This window comes from Manacus candei, unplaced genomic scaffold, assembly GCF_025592945.1.
Source record: "Manacus candei isolate 608988 ecotype Guabito, Panama unplaced genomic scaffold, ASM2559294v1 h1tg000045l, whole genome shotgun sequence".
Classification (NCBI taxonomy): domain Eukaryota; kingdom Metazoa; phylum Chordata; class Aves; order Passeriformes; family Pipridae; genus Manacus; species Manacus candei.
The window spans coordinates 5983840-6008179 of record NW_026138093.1 but is presented as its reverse complement, the minus strand read 5'-3'; the positions used below and the strand labels follow the sequence as shown (position 1 = coordinate 6008179).

The 24340-nt window shown below is 50.8% G+C and overlaps 1 protein-coding gene and 1 pseudogene across 1 annotated transcript; one reads left to right on the top strand and one right to left on the bottom strand.

The window, feature by feature from the left end:
• LOC127474811 (zinc finger protein 208-like) overlaps positions 1–24340 on the bottom strand; it is a 1297692-nt pseudogene that overhangs the window by 278029 nt on the left and 995323 nt on the right.
• Positions 370–2015, top strand: LOC127474905 (zinc finger protein 239-like). Its single transcript, XM_051796228.1, has one exon. It carries the CDS (start codon positions 876–878, stop codon positions 1758–1760), a length of 885 nt encoding a protein of 294 aa, XP_051652188.1. The 5' UTR covers positions 370–875; the 3' UTR covers positions 1761–2015.

The following is a 24340-nucleotide window of genomic DNA, read 5'->3' as shown; positions in this document are numbered from 1 at the left end:
AATAATTTGTTATTCTGACTTATAATCTCTCCTTTGAGTTGAGTTCATTTCCCCTGCTGGTTAACTTGGGGGGCTGATGGGAAAGAGGTGGGAGGGGTGGCTGAAGGGAGTGGGGAGAGCGGGAGCGGGGTTGCCGTGGGGGTGCCTCGGTGTGTCCCCATGCCTTGATCCCTGGAGAGCGAGGGAGGCTGGAGATAGGGAGGAGCTTCGAGAGCCCTGAGAGCCTGGAGAGGGGGGGCACGGAGAAGGGGAAGCCTGGACAGTGGGGACCCCTGGGATCCCCTAAGACAACAAATTGGAGAACCTGGAGAGGGGGAATTTCTGGGAACTTTGCACCGTGAAGGTGAGAATCAGTGGAGAAGGGACCCTTGGGATCCCCAACACTCCCAGCATCCCGAAGGGGGACCCCCAACATCCCAGACAGGGGAGACTCTCTGAATCCCAGACGGGAGAGACCAGAGAAGGGGAACTCTTAGGAGAATTTTTTTGGACAAATCTTCATGTTTTAGAGTATTTTTTAGCTGAATCTCAACTTTTTGCGGTTTGGCGGGGCAGGAGTCTTCTCACTATTTCTTATAGGCTTTTGCCTGAATCTCAATGATTTGGGTTTTTCTGGGCTGAATCTTGGTGTTTTGGAGGTTTTTATGGGCACAGGATGTCCGGTGAGTTCTAGAGATGGACTTGGGCAGGAGGAACCCCCAAACCCAAACGCTCAGCCCTTGTTTTCCCCCCGATCAGGATTTGTCCTTCCCAAAGCTTGGTCGGATGGAGGAGGAGGCTGCGAGGAAGAGGAAGATGCCTTGGGCCCCCCAGGCAGGTGAGGAGGAAGTCAGTGTCCCTTTGGGCGGGTGTTGTGCTGGCTCTGTCAGCCCAGCATGGCCCCGGCTGCAGGACAACCCCGCTGGCGCCGCCGTCCTGCCGGGGCCGGAGTTGGGGGGATGTCCTTGGCCTTCCCTGTGGGCCGGAGGCAAATCCCCTGCCTGTCCTTCTTGCTTCCTGCCCCAGGCCCCGAGCTGAGGAGGGAGAGCGCGGAGGACAAATCCCCCCGTGAGACCCTGGTGGGAGAGGCCGTTTTGAAGGGCTCCCCGGCGCAGGAAGGCAGCGGGGAGGAAAAGGGCCGGAGATCCCCCCGCAGGAGGGGCTCCAAAGCCAGCCCAGGGTGCTCTGAGGAGGAAAGAGCCAGCCTGTGCCGGGAAGGCGGTTGGAGCTTGAGGGGGAGCTCTGACCTGGTGGTCCCTGAGCAGCCTCCCAACCGTGACAAGCCCTTCAGGTGCTTGGAATGTGGGAAGAGGTTCAGGAAGAGCACAGACCTGCTCAGACACCAGCACATCCACACTGGGGAACGGCCCTACACGTGTGGGGAGTGTCTCAAGAGCTTCAACAGGAACTCCCACCTGATCCAACACCGTCGCATCCACACTGGGGAACGGCCCTACAATTGTGGGGAATGTGGGAAGAGCTTCAAGAGCAGCTCCAACCTCCGCACCCACCAGCTCATCCACACCGGGGAACGGCCCTACAAGTGCTTGGAATGTGGGAAGAGGTTTCAGACCAGCTCAGCTCTCCTCCTGCACGAGCGGACGCACACGGATGAGAGGCCCTTCCGCTGCACCGACTGTGGGAAGGGCTTCAAACTGAACTCCCACCTCGTCACCCACCGGCGCATCCACACCGGGGAGAAGCCCTACAAGTGTGGGGAGTGTGGGAAGAGTTTCACCCGAAACTCTACCTTGACCAAACACCAACAGACCCACCAGTAAGGGAAGCCCCACCAGTGCCCCGACTGCGGGAAGAACTTCGGCCGTAGAATTGACAGGCAAAACAAGGTTTCAAAAGGTCTTCAGGATTTTGAGTATCTGCACTCCAACATCAATTTATTCTTTTGAGTATGTCTAAGTTTAACCTCATTTTAGTCTGAAAGCCAAATTCACCACTACCCCATTCCCTGATAACCGTGGGCTGGTTCTGACAAGTGAGGCAGAAATTACCCACTGCCCAGCAAAAACCAGTGGGGCCAGCCAGTTGTCTCTGCCCTGGCAGCCCAGTTTCCCCAGTCTCATCTCAAATTGACCAGTTACACTGAAGCAAAGGGCACTGGAACCAGTGCAACAAGCCCCAGTCTGACTTTCACACCTGCCCACGTGTCCTGTTTTCTGCTGCTCTACAGATTTCCTTGTTTAAATACAATGGAAAAATGAACAGTTTTTGGGGTTGTTTTGGTTTTGGGCTTGGGGTTTTTTTTCCCCCACTGTTCTCATTAACCTCATTTCAAATCTATTTCAGTGTTTGAAGATGAATTAAAATTTTGAATGATTTTTAATGTTAATGTCTTGACTAAAGTATCAAAACATGAAAAATAAAAAAAAAACCACCACGAAGCTGTCCATTATTATCACAAACACTCAGAAGTACTAACATAAGCACAGTGAAAACCCCATAAATAAGACCATTAAAATAATTTTAATATTTATGTAATATTTTATTTTTACTAAGTCTAACATAAGGAAATTTAATTACTGACATCAGCTTTCCCCACCTCTCAAAAAGGTAATTTAGTTACATTTTAGTCACCCTTGAAAGGCTCTTTCCAGTTGGGTTGGCCTCTGCCTTAGACACTCATGAGATCTGCCAAAACCAATTTAAGGGCAAATTTCCCCACCAGGTTCAACTGCATTGGTTGTACCAAAAACTTTGCAAGTAACCCCACAACTTTCATCTTAAACTCTTGTAGTGGTTTGGATCTTGTTTTCCCCAGAGGCTAAGGAAAGTGGTAGACCCCAAGGGGTGGAAACCCCTGGAAGTTTTGAAGTTCTGCCCAATGGGCGCTCCTGCAAAAATGTCAACATCCCACAAGCTCACCGGAAGAGATGAGTTGTAGTTTTGGTTGTTGTTGGAGAGGTGGCCATGTTGTAGAGCCACGAGGAAGGGGTTCATAGCCCCAGAGGGGGGCTTTGGCCCCCAGCCCCCAGCGGGGGCTTGCGGGGACCTGGAACAGCATAAAGCTGGGCTAGGTGCCTGTGGTTATGCCGGGAGATGTTTTCTCCATGGGCGCAGAGCAGCAGCCGGCACTGACCAGAGAAATGGTGGCAGAGAGCCAGACAAGAGATAAGGACCTGAACTGAAGGAGCAGCAGAAGCAACATGCAGCACCAGAGAAAGGACTCCTGAAAGGAGAGCTGGGAAAAAGAGAGTCAGTAGCCTGAGAGACAGAGTTCTGGGGGTAAGACTGTACCAGCCCACCAAACTCCTTTGAGATCCCTCTGAGAAAAGAGGGAGATGGACTCCTATTAAGGAGAAGAGTTTTAGACATGCAGCACCGGAGAGAGAGAGGAGCTGAGAAGCTCAAAAGACGTCCCGTAGCTGGACCGGGACGGCCAGATGGAGTGCGGGGGGAGTTGACCTTGGCTCCCCCCCTTGCACTGCTACCACGGTGGCAGCCTGAGAGCAGGGCACAGAGGCCCTGCAAGGAGCTGAGTCTCCTGGAGATACCAGACCGTCACGAAGACCCCCCTGTGTCTTCGTGATATGACGTGGTGAAACGACCTTGTCTGGGGTTACGAAGCCCACGGAAGACCCCTTTGCCTGCGTCAAGGGGGCCGAGGGAGCTTGGATACCTCCCTTGTGAGTGCTGGCAGAAAGCCAGCCACAGCTGCTGTATGCATGAGAAGAAGAAACCTGCTGCCTTGGAAGATACTCCTGCTGTTCAGAGACTGAAAGGGATCTGTCCTTCTTTCCCTCCTGGACTTTTATTTGGAGGGGAGAAGAGATCTGGTCCACTGTAAATACATATGTCATGGTAGAGATAGTTTGTGATCATGTGTATAATGTGATATGGTATTTATTTGTACAGTCATTGTAATATATTCCCTTTCCCCCACTTTGAGTTTGGTGTGTTTTGTCTGGAAAAACCCATCTCACATTAGGTTGAGATGTGGGAGGGGGGATGGAGCTAGGGAATTGGATTTTGGGGCTATCTCAAACCATGACATAAATGGTAGCAGAGGATGGTTGCGAACCATCGGGGGAAAGAGATAAGAGCCATGATGTTTGTGGTAACAGAAAGAGTTTTCCAGACAAAACACAGACTGTACCATTGTAGTGAAAGTAAGGCTGTAGTAATGTAAGTTAAGTATTAAGAGTAGAGTTAAGTTTGTGATAATACTATATTGATGTGTAGTAGAGAGATTTTGGTTATATTTTAGTTTATTGAAGATTGCATGTTGATTAGAGTTTTTTTAAGTTGTTGTGATATGTTGACATTTCGCAGGAGCGAGGGGTGGAGTGTTGTAGTGGTTTGAATTTTGTTTTCCCCAGAGGCTAAGGAAAGTGGTAGACCCCAAGGGGTGGAAACCCCTGGAAGTTTTGAAGTTCTGCCCAATGGACGCTCCTGCAAAAATGTCAACATCCCACAAGCTCACCGGAAGAGATGAGTTGTAGGTTTGGTTGTTGCAGGAGAGGTGGTCATGTTGTAGAGCCACGAGGAAGGGGCTCATAGCCCCACAGGGGGGCTTTGGCCCCCAGCCCCCAGCGGGGGCTTGCGGGGACCTGGAACAGCATAAAGCTGGGCTAGGTGCCTGTGGTTATGCCGGGAGATGTTTTCTCCATGGGCGCAGAGCAGCAGCCGGCACTGACCAGAGAAATGGTGGCAGAGATCCAGACAAGAGATAAGGACCTGAACTGAAGGAGCAGCAGAAGCAACATGCAGCACCAGAGAAAGGACTCCTGAAAGGAGAGCTGGGAAAAAGAGAGTCAGTAGCCTGAGAGACAGAGTTCTGGGGGTAAGACTGTACCAGCCCACCAAACTCCTTTGAGATCCCTCTGAGAAAAGAGGGAGATGGACTCCTATTTAGGAGAAGAGTTTTAGACATGCAGCACCGGAGAGAGAGAGGAGCTGAGAAGCTCAAAAGACGTCCCGTAGCTGGACCGGGACGGCCAGATGGAGTGCGGGGGGAGTTGACCTTGGCTCCCCCCCTTGCACTGCTACCACGGTGGCAGCCTGAGAGACAGGGCACAGAGGCCCTGCAAGGAGCTGAGTCTCCTGGAGATACCAGACCGTCACGAAGACCCCCCTGTGTCTTCGTGATATGACGTGGTGAAACGACCTTGTCTGGGGTTACGAAGCCCACGGAAGACCCCTTTGCCTGCGTCAAGGGGGCCGAGGGAGCTTGGATACCTCCCTTGTGAGTGCTGGCAGAAAGCCAGCCACAGCTGCTGTATGCATGAGAAGAAGAAACCTGCTGCCTTGGAAGATACTCCTGCTGTTCAGAGACTGAAAGGGATCTGTCCTTCTTTCCCTCCTGGACTTTTATTTGGAGGGGAGAAGAGATCTGGTCCACTGTAAATACATATGTCATGGTAGAGATAGTTTGTGATCATGTGTATAATGTGATATGGTATTTATTTGTACAGTCATTGTAATATATTCCCTTTCCCCCACTTTGAGTTTGGTGTGTTTTGTCTGGAAAAACCCATCTCACATTAGGTTGAGATGTGGGAGGGGGGATGGAGCTAGGGAATTGGATTTTGGGGCTATCTCAAACCATGACATAAATGGTAGCAGAGGATGGTTGCGAACCATCGGGGGAAAGAGATAAGAGCCATGATGTTTGTGGTAACAGAAAGAGTTTTCCAGACAAAACACAGACTGTACCATTGTAGTGAAAGTAAGGCTGTAGTAATGTAAGTTAAGTATTAAGAGTAGAGTTAAGTTTGTGATAATACTATATTGATGTGTAGTAGAGAGATTTTGGTTATATTTTAGTTTATTGAAGATTGCATGTTGATTAGAGTTTTTTTAAGTTGTTGTGATATGTTGACATTTCGCAGGAGCGAGGGGTGGAGTGTTGTAGTGGTTTGAATTTTGTTTTCCCCAGAGGCTAAGGAAAGTGGTAGACCCCAAGGGGTGGAAACCCCTGGAAGTTTTGAAGTTCTGCCCAATGGACGCTCCTGCAAAAATGTCAACATCCCACAAGCTCACCGGAAGAGATGAGTTGTAGGTTTGGTTGTTGCAGGAGAGGTGGTCATGTTGTAGAGCCACGAGGAAGGGGCTCATAGCCCCACAGGGGGGCTTTGGCCCCCAGCCCCCAGCGGGGGCTTGCGGGGACCTGGAACAGCATAAAGCTGGGCTAGGTGCCTGTGGTTATGCCGGGAGATGTTTTCTCCATGGGTGCAGAGCAGCAGCCGGCACTGACCAGAGAAACGGTGGCAGAGAGCCAGGATAGATAACACCTGAACTGAAGGAGCAGCAGAAGCAACATGCAGCACCAGAGAAAGGACTCCTGAAAGGAGAGTTGGGAAAAAGAGAGTCAGTAGCCTGAGAGACAGAGTTCTGGGGGTAAGACTGTACCAGCCCACCAAACTCCTTTGAGATCCCTCTGAGAAGAGAGGGAGATGGACTCCTATTTAGGAGAAGAGTTTTAGACATGCAGCACCGGAGAGAGAGAGGAGCTGAGAAGCTCAAAAGACGTCCCGGAGCTGGACCGGGACGGCCAGAAGGAATGCGGGGGGAGTTGACCTTGGCTCCCCCCCTTGCACTGCTACCACGGTGGCAGCCTGAGAGACAGGGCACAGAGGCCCTGCAAGGAACTGAGTCTCCTGGAGATACCAGACCGTCACGAAGACCCCCCTGTGTCTTCGTGATATGACGTGGTGATACGACCTTGTCTGGGGTTACGAAGCCCACGGAAGACCCCTCGGTTGGAGGCGATGGGGCCGAGAGAGAGAGGCTTGGATACTCCCTCGTGGATGCTGGCAGAAAGCCAGCCAAAGCTGCTGCATCAATGTGAAGAAGACAGACTGCTGCCTCAGAAGATGCTGCTGTTCAGAGACTGAAAGGGATCTGTCCTTCTTTCCCTCCTGGACTTTTATTTGGAGGGGAGAAGAGATCCGATAATTGTAAATACATATGTCATGGTAGAGATAGTTTGTGATCATGTGTATAATGTGATATGGTATTTATTTGTACAGTCATTGTAATATATTTCCCTTTCCCCCACTTTGAGTCTGGTGTGTTTTGTCTGGAAAAACCCATCTCACATTAGGTTGAGATGTGGGAGGGGGAATGGAGCTAGGGAATTGGATTTTGGGACTATCTCAAACCAGGACACTTTCACACCAGTTGTTCCACCAAAATGCACGTTCATTAAAGAGACAATTCCAAATTACAATAAACCAGGTCAGAGACATAATTATGTCATGCTCTGACTGCCAGCGAATTACCCCAATGCCAGCTAAGGAAGGGGTTAATCCCAGGGGCATAACAGCCAATGAAATCTGGCAGGCAGACGTTACACATAGAGCTGAATTCGGTAAACTAAAATATGTCCATGTTACAGTAGACACACATTCCAGATACATTAATGCAACAGCACACACAGGAGAAAAAGCCAAAGACGTTATCAGACACTGGCTCAGTTGTTTCGCAATCCTAGTGATATGGTTTGAAGCTGGCTCCCTGCCAAGTCTCCAAACCTTACCACCAGAGTTCCCCCCCCCCCTCAAACCTCAGGGAGAAGAGGGAGAAAAAACGAAAGAAAACCCGAAACGAGAGAGAGACAACCAAAGTGATATATATAAATATATTTACACTTATATATAATTAAAAATAAGGAAAAGGGAAGGGGGAAGGGAAAAGGAACAAAACCAAAATATTATATATATAAATATCCCAATTAGCAGCCCAATATCTATCCACTAAAAGAGTTAACAAAGAAATAGCTCACTACTGTCCTGGGACAACCGAGGGTCACTCCGGAACGATCGCCGGCAACCTCTGTCTCCCAAGGTCGACAAGGCCCAACCAGGCCTCGCTCCCCAACACGGCAGACTCAACAGCAGGGAACCTGCACCTCCAAGCCGCCGGAAGGAAAGAGAACGAAGGCCTCTCCTCCTTTCTTCTTATAATCTGGCTTACGTAAAAATCGTAGGGAATACTGGGTAAATCTGGACCCTTCCTTGGTTACAAACTAGTCACCAAGGAAGGCCTAGCCCAAACCACCACATTCTCCACCCCTTATTCCATACTATTTTTACGTAACACCTATATCTCACGTTCGCCTACATCCCGCGCGTATATATACACATGTACATATATATATATATATATAGTCCTTGTTGGTCTCTCAGCGCAGTTGTCTCGTCGTTGGAAAATCAATACCAATGTCAGTTCAGTTCAGTCCAGATCTTTGGTCTCCTCAGTCACAATTACAGTTCTGATTTATGGCTGTTTCATCACTGGACTGTCTCATCACTGGATACCAGCATCAGCTTAGTTCAGGTCTCTCTCTCTTTCATCTGGTGACTGGTTTCCTGTAAAAACACTCAGACATACAATTAGTTTTTCCCCAAGGCTAAATTTCCTTGAGGCACACACTGGATGACTCCATCCTTCCTCATTATCCACCACGTATTTCCTGGCCCTTGAGCAAAGACAATCCCACGAATGGGTTTGTCTTGGCCTGAGGCAGGGGTAACCCAAACAGCTTTCCCTAGCATTCCCCTCAAATGGATTGCTGGAACTTTATCTCCATCAACAATGTGAAGGGATTCTGCTTGTGCGGGGCCAGTTCGATTGACAGAACCCCTGGTGTTAACTAGCCAGGTAGCCTTGGCTAAGTTCTTGTCCCAATTTTTATAAGTCCCCTCACCTAATGACTTTAGAGTTGTCTTCAACAGTCCGTTATATCTCTCAACCTTCCCAGCAGCTGGTGCATGATATGGAATGTGGTACACCCATTCGATACCATGTTCTCTCACCCAAGTGGTGACTAATTCATTTTTGAAATGAGTCCCGTTGTCTGACTCAATACGTTCTGGGGTCCCATGTCTCCACAAAACTTGCTTTTCAAGGCCTAGAATGGTATTCCGGGCCGTTGCGTGGGGCACTGAAAAAGTCTAGCCATCCGGTGGTTGCTTCCACCATGGTAAGTACATAGCACTTACCTTGGCGGGTCTGTGGCAGTTTGATATAATCAACCTGCCATGCCTCTCCATACTTATACTTATCCCATCGTCCACCATACCACAGGGGCTTCAGTCTTTTTGCCTGCTTAATAGCGGCACAAGTCTCACAATCATGGATAACTTCAGAAATGATATCCATGGTTAAATCCACCCCTCGGTCTCGTGCCCATCTGTGGGTGGCATCTCGGCCCTGATGACCGGAAGCATCATGGGCCCATCGAGCTAGAAACAATTCTCCTTTCTGCTGCCAGTCTAGGTCTACTTGTGAAACTCCTATCTGTGCAGCTCGGTCTGCTTCTCTGTTGTTATTGTGTTCTTCATTAGCTCGCTTCTTGGGCACGTGGGCATCTACATGGTGGACTCTCACATTCAGATTCTTCGCTCTGGTAGTGATGTCCTGCCACAAGTCAGCAGCCCAGATGGGTTTTCCTCCACGCCTCCAGTTCATCTTCTTCCATCGATCCAACCATCCCCATAGGGCATTGGCTATCATCCACGAGTCAGTGTAGAGGTAGAGCCTTGGCCATCCTTCTCGTTCGGCAATGTCCAGGGCCAATTGGACAGCTTTGAGCTCTGCAAATTGACTTGACTCACCTTGACCCTCAACAGCTTCTGCCACTCGTCGGGTGGGACTCCAAACGGCTGCTTTCCACTTCCGGTTCCTTCCTACGATACGGCAAGAACCATCAGTGAAAAGGGCATAACGCCTTTCTTCATCTGGCAGCTGATCAAATGGTGGAGCTTCTTCAGCTCGGCTCACTGGTTCTTCCTCTTCTTCTGCCAGGCTGAAGTTCCCACTTTCAGGCCAATTTGTGATAACCTCCAGAATTCCAGGGCGATTTGAGCTTCCCAATCGTACACGCTGCGTAATCAAGGCTATCCACTTGCTCCATGTAGCATCCGTGGCATGATGCATAGGGGGCACCTTCCCTTTGAACATCCAATTTAGGACTGGTAGTCGGGGTGCTAGGAGGAGCTGTGTTTCCGTGCCAACCACTTCTGAGGCTGCTTGTATGCCTTCATAGGCCGCCAGAATTTCCTTTTCCACAGGAGTGTAGTTGGCTTCAGAACCCCTGTAGCTTCGGCTCCAGAAGCCAAGTGGTCGCCCTCGTGTCTCACCAGGCACCTTTTGCCAGAGGCTCCAGGAGGGACCTTTATCTCCAGCTGTAGTGTAAAGTACGTTCTTTACGTCTGGTCCCGTTCGAACTGGTCCGAGAGCCACGGCATGTGCAATCTCTTGTTTGATCTGTTTAAATGCCTGTTGCTGTTCAGGACCCCACTGAAAGGTATTCTTCTTACGGGTCACAAAGTGAAGAGGGCTCACAATCTGGCTATACCCAGGGATGTGCATTCTCCAGAAGCCTATGGCCCCCAGGAAAGCTTGCGTCTCCTTCTTGTTGGTGGGTGGAGCCATGGTTACAATCTTATTGATGACATCTGTTGGTATCTGACGTCGTCCATCTTGCCATTTCACCCCTAGGAACTGGATCTCTCTGGCGGGTCCCTTGACCTTATTTTTCTTAATGGCGAAACCGGCATCAAGGAGAATCTGGATGATTTCCTCTCCTTTCTCAAAAACTTCTTCCGCTGTGTCCCCCCATACAATGATGTCATCGATGTACTGGATATGTTCTGGGGCCTTGCCCTTCTCCAGGGTGGCCTGAATCAGTCCATGGCAGATTGTTGGACTGTGCTTCCACCCCTGGGGCAGTCGGTTCCACGTGTACTGCACACCTCTCCACGTGAAAGCAAACTGTGGCCTGCACTCCACTGCTAAGGGAATGGAGAAGAATGCATTGGCGATGTCGATGGTGGCATACCACTTCGCGGTCTTGGACTCCAGCTCATATTGGAGCTCCAACATGTCTGGTACAGCAGCACTCAGTGGTGGCGTGACTTCATTCAAGCCACGATAGTCCACCGTCAGTCTCCATTCGCCATCGGACTTGCGTACAGGCCAGATGGGGCTATTGAAGGGTGAGTGTGTTCTACTGACCACCCCTTGGCTTTCCAGCTTACGAATCATCTTATGGATGGGGATCACAGCATCTCTATTAGTCCGGTACTGTCGCCTGTGCACTGTCTTAGTGGCTGTTGGCACTCGCTGGTCCTCGACTCGCAGTAATCCTACAACAGAAGGATCTTCTGAGAGGCCAGGCAGGGCAGATAATCGTTTGGATTCCTCTTCAATCACCGCGGCTATACCAAAAGCCCATCGGTACCCCTTCGGGTCTTTGAAGTATCCTCTCTTGAGGTAATCCATGCCCAGAATGCAAGGGGCTTCTGGCCCTGTCACAATGGAATGTTTTTCCCACTGGTCTCCTGTCAGGCTTATTTCAGCCTCTACCACTGACAGCTCTTGAGACCCTCCTGTCACCCCAGAAATTGAAACAGTCTCTATACTCTTATGTCCTGAGGGCATTAATGTACACTGCGCGCCAGTATCTATTAGAGCTTGGTATCTCTGAGGATTCGATGTGCCAGGCCATCGAACCCACACAGTCCAGTAAACCCTGTTGTCTTTCTCGTCCCTCTCCTTCTCCTGGCAGAAGGCAGGGCCCCTCTATTGGCTCTGGTCGGAGCATTCACTGTCGGATCTTTGCTTTGGCTTGGCAGAGGCTTTCCTGTCGTCCTGGAAACGGACTCCAGACCCTCTGCGTCTAGAAGATCTCAATTCCTTTTCAAAGAAGTCTGCATCTACTACGTAGACAACTTTCTTATCAGCTTCCTTGCGTTTTAGTTCTTTCACTCTGGCCTCAAGTCTAGAAGTAGGTTCACCATCCCACTTGCTCATGTTTTCTCCATGGGCACGCAGATAGGACCACAGTTCATTGCGCTTAGATCTACGCTTAGGGTTTTCACTCCTTCTGCGTGTGACGGAAGGAGATCGTGAGCGGGACCGGGACCAAGATCGAGATCGTGGTTGAGACCGGTCTGCTGATCTATTTCTGTAGCGTCTGTCCCTGTGGTCTCCGTAGTCATCTTCATAATCAAAGTGCCCGTAAGGCTCATCTCTCTCAGGTCTTTGTCTGCAACTAGGATCAGAATAGTCTCTAGAAAACTCATTCCTAGATTCTATTGTTTCTTTCATATGTCGCAGAACCGTACATAACATGCTCACAGGTGTTTCTGGCATGTTTGGAAGCATTACTCCTGTCAAGGTATGGACATATGATGCAGGAGCACCCTGGATTATCTTCTTCCACATGGGCATTGTGCAAATGGCAACCTCTGGGTCATCAGTGACGGGATCGTAATGAGGGTCCTCATACATAAGCTCCAACAATGCCAATTCTCTTAGGTACTGGATGGCGTCTTCTAACTTGGTCCACTTCCTCACGGGGCACGGTAAATAGTCTTTAAATGGAAACCTTTGTCTCACACTTAAGACAAGTCGCGCCCAAAGACTGAGGTCGGGTTTCTCCTCTGCGAATAAGCGATCAAGTTCACGATCTCCGGAGATGGAAGCTAGTTGTTCTGCTTCAGCAGTTGACAACATGTGACCTCTAGCCCCACGGTCTCGGCATCGGAGCAACCACGATAGAATTCGCTCACCAGGCCGACGAGTGTAATCTTTTTGTAAGTCCCGGAGTTCTGATGGGGTCATTGACCGCAACTCTGTAGTTTCCATTTTTCGGGGTGTTGCTGTTCGTGGAGGTGGAGTTCTGGCACTGGCATCAGTATCAGTTCCCTCTCCGTCATCTCCTGACCTGTTTTGCTCTCCGTCTGGTCGTAGGCTTAAAGTGTCGGGCGCTGGTACCCACGACTTCCTTTTCACTACAGGGGCGAGTGGTATCTCAGGTGGCAGGGTTTGAGTTTCTGCCTCAACCTTAGTCTTCCGAGCATAATCCACAGCAGCTCGATAGGCACTCGCCAGGCCCCAGTACAAAGCAAAAAACTGCATATTTGGGTCCTCGTAAGAAAAACACCCTTCTGCCAGACGACGTGCCACCTCATCAGGATCAAACACCTGTTCTGGTGTGAAATCCCAACTAATGGGAGGTGTCACACGCCCTACCAATTTACCAAAGTTGACCCAGATTCCTTGCCATCCAGGGACTGGTTTTTTCAAGGCCCTTCCCAAAGTTCCAGCAAATCCCTTTGAGTTTCGACGTTTCCTGCAACAAGAAAAGCAGTACCACACCACCTTTCCAATGTTAAACACCACTTCCATGGCTTTTAGAAATAGTAGAACCGTTGCCAAACAATTTAGGTAAGGATTGGGAACAATTTTGATCCCAGGGACCTCAGTCACTAGGCCTTTGATGTCATAATTGAGGAAAGGCAGGTATTGGTAGATGCTTGTTGGGTTAGTTCTCACTGGATACCCAGCAGCATATATAAAAACAGCCAAAATAACCAAGAAAATGAATAAAAAGGCCATGTTTATATATTTTTCTCTCTTTGTTCCCAAACAAAGCGATATTTATATAAACAATAGGCTCTTGGCAGCTCTCCCGGTAGTGTTCCCAAACAATGGGCAGTGTTTGCACCAACTTGGCTCCCTTCCCAGACTTGTTCCTAAACAACTGTGGCAAAACCAAAACAAACCGGAGATAACCAGAGATAAACCGGGCGGAAACACCAAATAATGTGATATGGTTTGAAGCTGGCTCCCTGCCAAGTCTCCAAACCTTACCACCAGAGTTCCCCCCCCCCCTCAAACCTCAGGGAGAAGAGGGAGAAAAAACGAAAGAAAACCCGAAACGAGAGAGAGACAACCAAAGTGATATATATAAATATATTTACACTTATATATAATTAAAAATAAGGAAAAGGGAAGGGGGAAGGGAAAAGGAACAAAACCAAAATATTATATATATAAATATCCCAATTAGCAGCCCAATATCTATCCACTAAAAGAGTTAACAAAGAAATAGCTCACTACTGTCCTGGGACAACCGAGGGTCACTCCGGAACGATCGCCGGCAACCTCTGTCTCCCAAGGTCGACAAGGCCCAACCAGGCCTCGCTCCCCAACACGGCAGACTCAACAGCAGGGAACCTGCACCTCCAAGCCGCCGGAAGGAAAGAGAACGAAGGCCTCTCCTCCTTTCTTCTTATAATCTGGCTTACGTAAAAATCGTAGGGAATACTGGGTAAATCTGGACCCTTCCTTGGTTACAAACTAGTCACCAAGGAAGGCCTAGCCCAAACCACCACACCTAGGAATTCCAAAAACCATAAAACCCGACAATGGCCCTGCTTATTGTTCTGAAAAAATCAAAACATTTCTCACAGATTGAGGGGTACTCCATTCCATAGGTATACCGCATTCACCCACAGGACAAGTGATTGTAGAAAGAGCTCACCATACACTAAAAGAAATGCTTCAAAGACAAAAAAGAGGGGAGTCGGTATATAGCCCCCAGGAACGCTTATGGAAAGCGTCATATGTTCTAAATTTCTTAAACTGTAATGATACAGACCATAGCAGGTATGAACGCCAACATAAAACTCAAATACTTTCCTCTTCCAAACCACCAGTTATGATCAAAGATCTAATATCTGGGCAATGGTCAGGACCAGTAGATCTCATAACATGGGGAAGGGGACATGCCTGTGTATCCAAGGGTACCAAATTACAATGGGTCCCTTCTAGATGTGTCAGGCCTTATATTAGCCCTCCAGCACAACAGGAACAACCACCAGAAGAAATAAGTGAAGGATTTGGATTAGAAGAAACATGACCAACAATAGTAAACACATCACACAGAAAAAAAAAAAAAAAAAAAGGGGGAAAAGAGATATGGGTCTGTTCCCTATGTGTGTAAATCTACATTAACATTTCTTTAAAACAGGGATAATCACAAGCAATAAATGATACAACAGAACCAAAAGAAACATATAAACAGTAACCAATACAGAACCAAAAGAAACACATAAACAGCAACCAATACAAAACCAAAACTCCATGAGTCAAACACAATAAAGGGTTAAAGAGTGCATGTGTAAGGAGAGAATGAAACGGTGGCCACCGGAGTATGAATGAGAAAGTTGAGTGGACGCATGTATGTGTGTGTGTGAACGCAAGTACACTTTATAGCAAGACATCTTAAACACTACTTCAAACAGCACCACCTCAGACACAACACCTACAACCCAACACATTTCCCTTTTAAATAAAGATGATGCCATTACACAAAGTCACCCTCAGATAAAAGGTTATCCACACCTACAAACCCTGGGTAATTTGAGATTGCTTGAATATTGCACGAACCAATAAAGTTGTAAACAGTTCAATAAAGGCTTTGTGACGATAGGCCCTGTTTTTTATAATTAGTTGAAATAAGATTGGTTATAATAAGAATGTTAAAAATGTATTGTTTCTCAACTTGTTAATAAAAAGAAGGGGGAGATGTGGCAGGAAGACTGTAACAAGGAACCATGGGAGTTGTGGTCTCCCGGGTTCTCAGACAATACTCGATTGTCATTGGTTAGAAGGTCATGGGACATGTTCAGGCGTGGTATTTAAACCTCGGCAGTTTGAATAAACGGTAATTCTGCTCTGGCACTTGTTCGTGTCTGAGTGGGGTTCATCCCTTGAACAACACCTCAGATAATGGGAGGGAAATGGGGGGTAATGGGGGGGAAATGGAGGAAAATGGGACAGTGAGGGGGAAACAGAAGGATATGCGAGGAAATGGGGAAACATGGAAGGAAAATGAGGGGAAATGGGAAGGAAGTGGGGGGAGAATGAGGGGAAATGGGAGGAATGGGGGAAAATGGGCAAAAATGAGAGATAATGGGGAGAATGGGGTAAATAAGGGAAAATGGGTAAAAATGCGAATTAATGGGGAGAATGGGGTAAACGAGGGAAAATGGAGGAATGGAGGAGAGAGAGGGGGAAATGGGAGAGAATGGGGGGAATTTGTGGGAAATGGGGGTTAATGGAGGATAACGGAGGAAAATGGGAAAAAATAGGGGATAATGGGGTAGAAATGGAGGATAATGGGGTAGAAATGGAGGATAATGGGGTAGAAATGGGGGATAATGAGGGCAAATAATGGGGGGAAATGGGGTAAAATGAGGTGAAATGGGGAAGAAAGGGAGAGAAATGGGAGGGTAATGGGGGAGAGTGAGGGGAAAATGGGGAAAATGAGGGGTAATGGGGAAAAATAGGAGATTATGGGGGATGGTAAGGGGGAAATGGGGGATAAGGAAGAAGAAATGTGGGATAATGGGGCATAATGGGGGAAAATGGTGAATAATAGGGAAAAATGTCAGATAATGAGGGAAAATGGGGAATAATAGGGGAGAAATGTGGGATAATGGGGGAAACGGGGAACAATGGGGAAAAATATGGGATAATGGAGGGAAAAGAAGGGATAATGGTTGAAAATGAGGGGAAATGGGTGTCTGAGAGGAAAAGTGGGGATAATGGGGGGAATGGGGGAAATAAGGGAAAATAGGGGATAAGGGGGGAAAATGGGGGAAATGAGGGAAAACGAGGTAATGAGGAAAATGGGGATAATGAGGGAAAATGGGGGAAATGAGGGAAAATGGGGAAAATAGGGGATGAAGAAGGAAAATGGGGGATAATAGGGGAAAAATGGGGGTCACTACAAGACCCCCCTTCCCATCAGACTCTGAGGCATCTCTGCTCTCACCTGCCTCCCCTTGCTGATTAATTAACCACTCGTTAATTACTAACAAGTAACTAACCCCCCAAAACCCACAGAACCCACAGCAGTTTTATTTTGGAGGGGGGTCAGCACGGCCTTTTGTCACCAGAGCAGAGCATTGGGGGGGGCCAAGCAGAGCCAGGGGGTCCCAAACCCCTTCCCAGGGGGTCCCACCCCCGTTTTCTGGGGGGTCCCTCAGGGCTTTTCCAGCTGGGAGTCGCCGGGGAGGGTCCCCACGTCCTGGTAGGTGGGTTGGACCCCCCCGGGAAATGTCCTCGTACATCGAACACTCGTCCAGGTTCAGCCCCTGAAAACGAGGAAAGGGGGGGATTCGGGTCGGTTTGGGGGGGTTTAGAGAGTGATAGACCCCCCCCCAGCACGATTTTGGGGCGCGGGGGCCCCCAGGACGTCACCTCGTAGAGGTTTTCCTCCTCGCATGTGGTTTTTTCGGGGTGCAGCAGCTGCTCGTTGGCCCAGCGCTTCTATGGGGGGGGAACAGGGGGCACGGGGGGGTTTGGAGTGGCCAGGGGGGGTTTAGGGGTGGCCAGGGGGGAAAAAAGGGGGCACAGGGAATTTTTGGGGTGGCCAGGGGGGTTTTGAGGGGCACCAGGGGAGATTTAGGGGTGGTGGGGCGGGGAGGTTGGAAGTACAGGGGGGTTTTGGGGTGGCCGGGGGGGTTTTCTGGGGGCACCAGGGGGGATTTAGGGGTGACCAGGGGGGGAAAAGAGGGCACAGGGGGGTTTTGGGGTGGCCGGGGGGTGTTTGGGGGGGCTCCAGGGGGGTTTTGGGGTGGCCGGGTGGGGTTTGGAGGCACCAAGGAGGAATTAAGGGGTGACAGGGGAAAACTAGGGGTGGCCGGAGGGGGTTGGGGTGGCCAGGGGGGTTTTGGGGGGCACCAGGGGGATTTAGGGGTGGCCAGGGGGGTTTTGGGGGTACCAGGGGGATTTAGGGGTGGCCAGGGGAGGTTGGGTGTCTCTGGGGAGGACTGGGGGGATTTGGGGATGGCAGGAGGAGGTTGGGGGGAACTGGGGGGGATTTGGGGGGAACTGGGAGGTACGGGGGGCGTTGAAGGGGTTTTGGGGCATCCAGGGGGGAATTGGGGGTACCAGGGGGGGTTGGGGGGTTGGGGAGGATTGGGGTTACCCAGGGGGGGATTTTGGGGGACCCGGGGGGCAATTGGTGTCCCCAGGGTCTCAATTAATGTCCCCAATGTCTCAATTGGTGTCCCCAGTGTCCCATTTACGGGACCCAATGTCCCACCTGGTGTCCCCAGTGTCCCAGTTGGTGTCCCCAGTGTCCAAGTTGGTGTCCCCAATGTCCTAATTAGGTGTCCCCAGTGTCCCAGTTGGTGTCCCCAGTGTCCTATTTAGGGGTCCCAAAGTTCCAGTTGGTGTCCCCAGTGTCCCAGCTGGGGGTCCCAGTGTCCAATTGGGGGTCCCAGTGACAGAACTGGGGGTCCTAGTGTCCCAGTTGGTGTCCCCCTGTCCCAGTTGTCCCAGTGTCCCAGTTGGGTGTCCCAGTGTCCCAGTTGGGTGTCCCAGTTGTCCCAGTGTCTCAGTTGGTGTCCCAGTGTCCTAGTTGGTGTCTCAGTGTCCCAGTTGGGTGTCCCAGTTGGTGTCCCAGTGTCCTAGTTGGTGTCTCAGTGTCCCAGTTGGGTGTCCCAGTTGGTGTCCCCCTGTCCCAGTTGTCCCAGTGTCCCAGTTGGTGTCCCAGTGTCCCAGTTGGGTGTCCCAGTTGGTGTCCCAATGTCCCAGTTGGTGTCCCCCTGTCCCAGTTCTCCCAGTTTGTCCCAGTGTCCCACCCTGAGCAGCAGCAGCAGCCCCTGCGCCATCAGGATCCGGTTCTTGGTGCTCTCCCTCAGTGCCAGGAACGGGGCGGGAACCGGCTCTGTGGGAACGGGACTGGGTACACTGGGAGGGACTGGGTATACTGGGAGGGAGTGCAGGGCACTGGGTTATACTGGGAGGGCCTGGGCTATACTGGGAGGGCACTGGGTTATACTGGGAGGGACTGGAGGGCACTGGGTTATGCTGGGAGGGCACTGGGAGGGACTCAAGAGAGATACTGGGAGTGACTGGGACAGACTGGAGTGGGACTGGAGGGCACTGAGAAGGGCTCAAAGGGGTTACTGGGAATAACTGGGATGGACTGGGGGGCACTGCAGGGCACTGGGATGGACTGGGGGGGCTTGTGGTAGCACTAGGTTATACTGGGAGGGGACTGGGATGGACTGGGTTATACTGGGAGGGGACTAGAATGGACTGGGAAAGATCAGTGACTCAGATGAGACCCCCCAGCCCCCTCGATCCCCCCGAGACCCCCAGGACCCTCCCGAAGGTGCTGCAGGGCTGGGGGGCACTGGGATACCCTTGGAGGGGACTGGGATGGAGGGGGTTAAACTGGGAGGGACTGGGCTATACTCGTACCATGCTGGGGGCACCGGGAGGGGCCGAGTGACCCGGGTGAGACCCCCCCACGCCCCCCACTCACCGAGGACCCTGACGAAGGTGCCGCAGCTCTGGGCCGTCTCCCCCCCAGACTCCACGTGGCAGAAGAAGAGCCCGGAGTCGTTGTGGGACAGTTTGGGGAAGGTCAGGGTGGAGCTTCCCCCCCCCTTCCTGCACCGCCCGCTCCATCCGGCGGCCCCCCCGGGTGGCCACCACCTCCTGGGGCCAGGGGCAGCTCCGGGGGACCTCCCCGAGCCCGGGGGGACACGCCTGGAGCCAGGTCAGGGCGGGGTCGGGGGGGCCTCGGAAGTGGCACTCGAGGGTCAGGGGGGTCCCCACGGGCCCCTCGCGGGAGGGGGCCCCCCCCACACCCGGAGCCACCCCTGGGGCGGGGCCGGGGAGCAGGAGGGGCTCGGGGGGCTCCCGGTGGTCACGGTCACGGGGGTCGGCGTCTCGGGGGGCTCCAGGGGTCATGCACGGGGCGCAGCCTTCGGGGGGGGTCTGGGAGCACTGGGAGCCTGCGGGGACAGAGGGGGGGTTAGGGGAGGTCACCAGTGCCCCCCAACCCCCATGGAGGGCGACTGACCCTGAGGGGGTCACTGGGGGTCCCTGTCCCTGCTGGGGGGGGTCTTTGGGAGTTCTCAGAACAGTGAGGGGTCTTTGGGGGTCCCCCAGACCCATCTGAAGGTCATTGGGCGCCCCCCAGCCCCTCCCAGTTCCCCCCCTTCCCCCTCCCAGTTTCGGTTCCCTGTCCCAGTTTGGGAACAGGAAATACTGGTTGGGGTGGCGGGGGACATTTTGACACAGGTGTGGAGGACAAAACCTGATGCTGAGACCCCCTGAGACCCCCCAGACCCAAACCCTGAGACCCCCAAACCCAAATGGAGACCTTGGGATCCCCGAGACCCCCAGATCCAAATCCTGAGCCCCTCGGACCCAAACTGAGCCCCCCTGACGCAAACTGAGCCCCCTAGACCCAAACCCTAAACCTCCCTGACCCAAACTGAGACCCCCAGACCCAAAACCTGAGATCCCCAGAGCCAAACTGAGACCCCCAGACCCAAATCCTGAGCCCCCCAGACCCAAAACCTGAGATCCCCAGAGCCAAACTGAGACCCCCAGACCCAAATCCTGAGCCCCCCAGACCCAAAAGCTGAGATCCCCAGACCCAAACTAAGACCCCCAGAACCAAGGCCCCCAGACCCAAACTGAGGCCTTGGGACCCCTGAGACTCCCATACCCAAAGCCTGAGACCCCCTGACCCAAGCTGACACCCCAGAGACCACTCAGACCCAAACTGAGACCCCCCACACACCAAAACTGAGACCCCCAGACCCAAATCCTACCTGCGAGGAGCAGTGTTCTAAGTGATCTAAAGAAATTTGCTGTTCAAATGAGAGAAAGAGTTAACAAAGCTATTATATTGTGTTAACTGCTTTGTTGGAATCACAAGTTAGAGTGTTATGCAATGCCTAACCACAAGTTCTGTAAGCTGCAAACTGATTAACCACAACGCAATGATGATTTAGCATATTGTACCTTGAAGCTGTTTGTTCTAAGCATATTAATGGGGAGCAATACGGAGGGGTCGGCCACGAGGAGTCCGGGCGATCAACCGTCATCCTGATGGAAGTTTCCAGAACCACGGCCTAATAGAGACTAATGACTTTAAAATTATTGGTGGACACCCCTCAACAACGGAGATGGCCCGTGAAAGGAGGAACCAACCCAGAGCTGGCCCGCGAAGAGGGAACCAAGCAGGATGCAGCCCGTGAAATCTCCACCAATGGACTGATGACATGACTTTGGGGGGGAGGTGGTAAAGAAGGGTATAATAAGTGCTGTTTTTGTTCCCCCTTGTGGACTGCGGCAGGAACAGGGGTTTCCTCTGGTCACCCGGATACCCGTTTTTGCTTGTTTGTGGCATTAAAAAAACTTTTATACCTTGAAACCTAAATTTATAGTCTTGTTACCTATCACAAGGTACAGTTGTTGGGGCAGCCTGGGCACTTCTTGGGCAGCAAAGTGCTTTCTGTGGTGGCACCTTTTGTCTGGCACGAATCTTCATTTGTATTCAATTTTTCAAAAGGTGGGACCGGCCATTGCAGAGCAGGGCTGAAAAAAGGGAACAGCAGCTCTTTCCATAAAGAGCTTCGGATTTTCCCCTTCGGCTTCAGGTGTAGTTGGTGCAGCCTGGGCACTTCATGGGCAGCAAGAGCTTTCTGTGGGGGCAACTTTTGTCTGGCAGGAATCTTCACTTGGATTCAATTTTTCAGTAAGTGGGACCAGCCATTACAGTGTAGGGCTAAAAAATGGGAACAGCAGCTCTTTCCACCAGGAAAAAATCTGGAAGCTTTGGCTTCAGGTGTACTTTGTGCAGCCTGGGAACTTCTTGGGAAGGAAGAGTATTTTGTGGCGGCACCTTTTGTCTGGCAGGAATCTTCATCTGGAGTAAAGTTTTCTGGAAGTGGGAACAGCCATTGCAGCACAGGTCTGAAAAAAGGGAACAGAAGTTCTTTCTACCAGGAAAAAAAGTCTGAATCCTTTGGTTTCAGGTGCACTTCTTAGGGCAGCCTGGGCACTTTTTGGGCAGCAAGAGATTCCTGTGGCGGCACCTTTTGTCTGGCAGGAATCTTCATTTAGAGTAAATTTTGCAGGAGGTGGGACAAGCCATTGTAGCAGGGCTGAAAAAAGGGAACAGCAGTTCTTTCCACCAGGGAAAAAAGTCTGGATCTTTTGGCATCAGGTGCAGTTCTTGGGGCAGCCTGGGCACTTCGTGGGCAGCAAAGACCTTTCTGTGGTGGTACCTTTTGTCTGGCAGCAATCTACATTTGCATTCAATTTTTTACAAGGTGGGACTGGCCATTGCAGAGCAGGGCTGAAAAAAGGGAACAGCAGCTCTTTCCACCAGGAAAAAAAGTCTGGATCCTTTGGCTCCAGGTGCAGTTCTTGGGGCAGCCTGGGAACTTCTTGGGCAGGAAGAGTTTTCTGTAGTGGCACCTTTTGTCTGGCAGGAATCTTCAGTCGGATTCAATTTTCCAGGAGGTGGGACCGGCCATTGCAGAGCAGGGCTGAAAAAAGGGAACAGCAGCTCTTTCCTTGAGGAAAAAAGTCTGGATCCTTTGGCTTCAGGTGTAGTTGTTGCAGCCTGGGTACTTCTTGGGATAGATGAGTTTTCTGTGGTGGCACCTTTTTTCTGGCAGGAATCTTCAGTAGGATTCAGTTTTTAAAAAGGTGGGACCGGCCATTGCAGCGCAGGCCTGAAAAACGGGAACAGCAGCTCTTTCCCTAAGGAAAAAAAGTCTGGATCCTTTGGCTTCAAGAGTAGTTGGTGGGGCAGCCTGGGCACTTCTTGGGCAGCAAGAGTTTTTTGTAGTGGCAAATTTTGTCTGGCAGGAATATTCATTTGGATTAAATTTTTCAGGAGGTAGGACCGGCCATTGCAGAGCAGGCCTGTAAAATGGGAACAGCAGCTCTTCACACCAGGAAAGTCTGGATCCTTTGGCTTTGAGGTGCAGTTGGTGGGGCAGCCTGGGAACTTCTTGGGGTAGATGAGTTCTCTGTGGTGGCACCTTTTGTATGGCAGGAATCTTCAGTTGGATTCAATTTTCCAGGAGGTTGGACCGGCCATTGCAGCGCAGGGTTGAAAAAAGGCAACAGCAGCTCTTTCCACAAGGAAAAAATTCTGGAAGGTTTGGTTTCATGTGTAGTTGGTGGGGCAGCCTGGGAACTTCTTGGGCATCAAGACCTTTCTGTGGTGGCACCTTTTGTCTGGCAGGAATCTTCATCTGGAGCAAAGTTTTCTGGAAGTGGGAACAGCCATTGCAGCACAGGTCTGAAAAAGGGAACAGCAGCTCTTTCCACCAGGAAAAAAGCCTGGATCCTTTGGTTTTGAGGTGTAGTTGGTGGGGCAGCCTGGGCACTTCTTGGGCAGCAAGAGATTCCTGTGGTGGCACCTTTTGTCTGGCAGGAATCTTTATTTGGAGTAAATTTTCCAGGAGGTGAGACCGGCCATTGAAGAGCAGGTCTGGAAAAAGGGAACTGCAGCTCTTTCCACCAGGAAAAAAGTCTGGAAGCTTTGGCTTCAGGTGAAGTTGGTGGGGCAGCCTGGGCACTTCTTGGGCAGCAAAGACCTTTCTATGGTGGCACCTTTTGTCTGGCAGGAATCTTCATTTGGAGCAAAGTTTTCTGGAGGTGGGAACAGCCATTGAAGAACAGGCTTGAAAAAAGGGAACAGCAGCTCTTTCTACCAGGAAAAAAAGTCTGAATCCTTTGGTTTCAGGTGCAGTTCTTGGGGCAGCCTGGGCACTTTTTGGGCAGCAAGAGATTCCTGTGGTGGCCCCTTTTGTCTGGCAGGAATCTTCATTTGCATTTAATGTTCCAAGAGGTGGGACCGACCATTGCAGAGCAGGGCTGAAAAAAGGGAACAGCAGCTCTTTCCACCAGGAAAAAAATCTGGAAGCTTTGTCTTTGAGGTGAAGTTGGTGGGGTAGCCTGGGAACTTCTGGGGCAGCAAAGACCTTTCTGTGGTGGCACTATTTCTCTGGTAGGAATCTTTAGTTGGATTCAATTTCTCAGGAGGTGGGACCGGCATTACAGAACAGGACTGAAAAAAGGGAACAGCAGCTCTTTCTACCAGGAAAAAATGTCTGGTACCTTTGGCTTTGAGGTGCAGATTTTGGGGCAGCCTGGGCACTTCCTGGGCAGCAAAGACCTTTCTGTAGTGTCACCTTTTGTCTGGCAGGAATCTTCATTTGGATTCAATTTTCCAGGAGGTGGGGCCGGTCATTGCAGCGCAGAGCTTAAAAAAGGGAAAAGCAGCTCTTTCCACAAGGAAAAAATCGTGAAACTTTGACTTCAGGTGTAGTTTGTGCAGCCTGGAAACTTCTTGGGAAGGTAGAGCTTTTTGTGGTAGCACCTTTTGTCTGGCAGGAATCTTCATTTGCATTAAATTTTTTAAAAGGTGGGACCGGGCATTGCAGAGCAGGGTAGAAAAAAGGAACAGCAGCTCTTTACACCAGGAAAAAAAGTCAGGAAGCTTTGTCATGGAGGTGCAGTTGTTGGGGTAGCCTGGGCACTTCTTGGGCAGAAAGAGTTTTCTGTGGTGGCGCCTTTTGTCTGGCAGGAATCTTGATCTGGAGTAAAGTTTTCTAGAGGTGGGACCGGCCATTGCAGCGCAGACCTGAAAAAAGGGAACAGCAGCTCTTTCCACCAGGAAAAAATTCTGGAAGCTTTGGTTTCATGTGTAGTTGGTGGAGCAGCCTGCGAACTTCTTGGGCATCAAGACCTTTCTGTGGTGGCACCTTTT

Bases quoted from the DNA above. Each gene is read 5' to 3' on its own strand.
- LOC127474905 (XM_051796228.1), top strand. From the start codon at position 876: ATGGCCCCGGCTGCAGGACAACCCCGCTGGCGCCGCCGTCCTGCCGGG.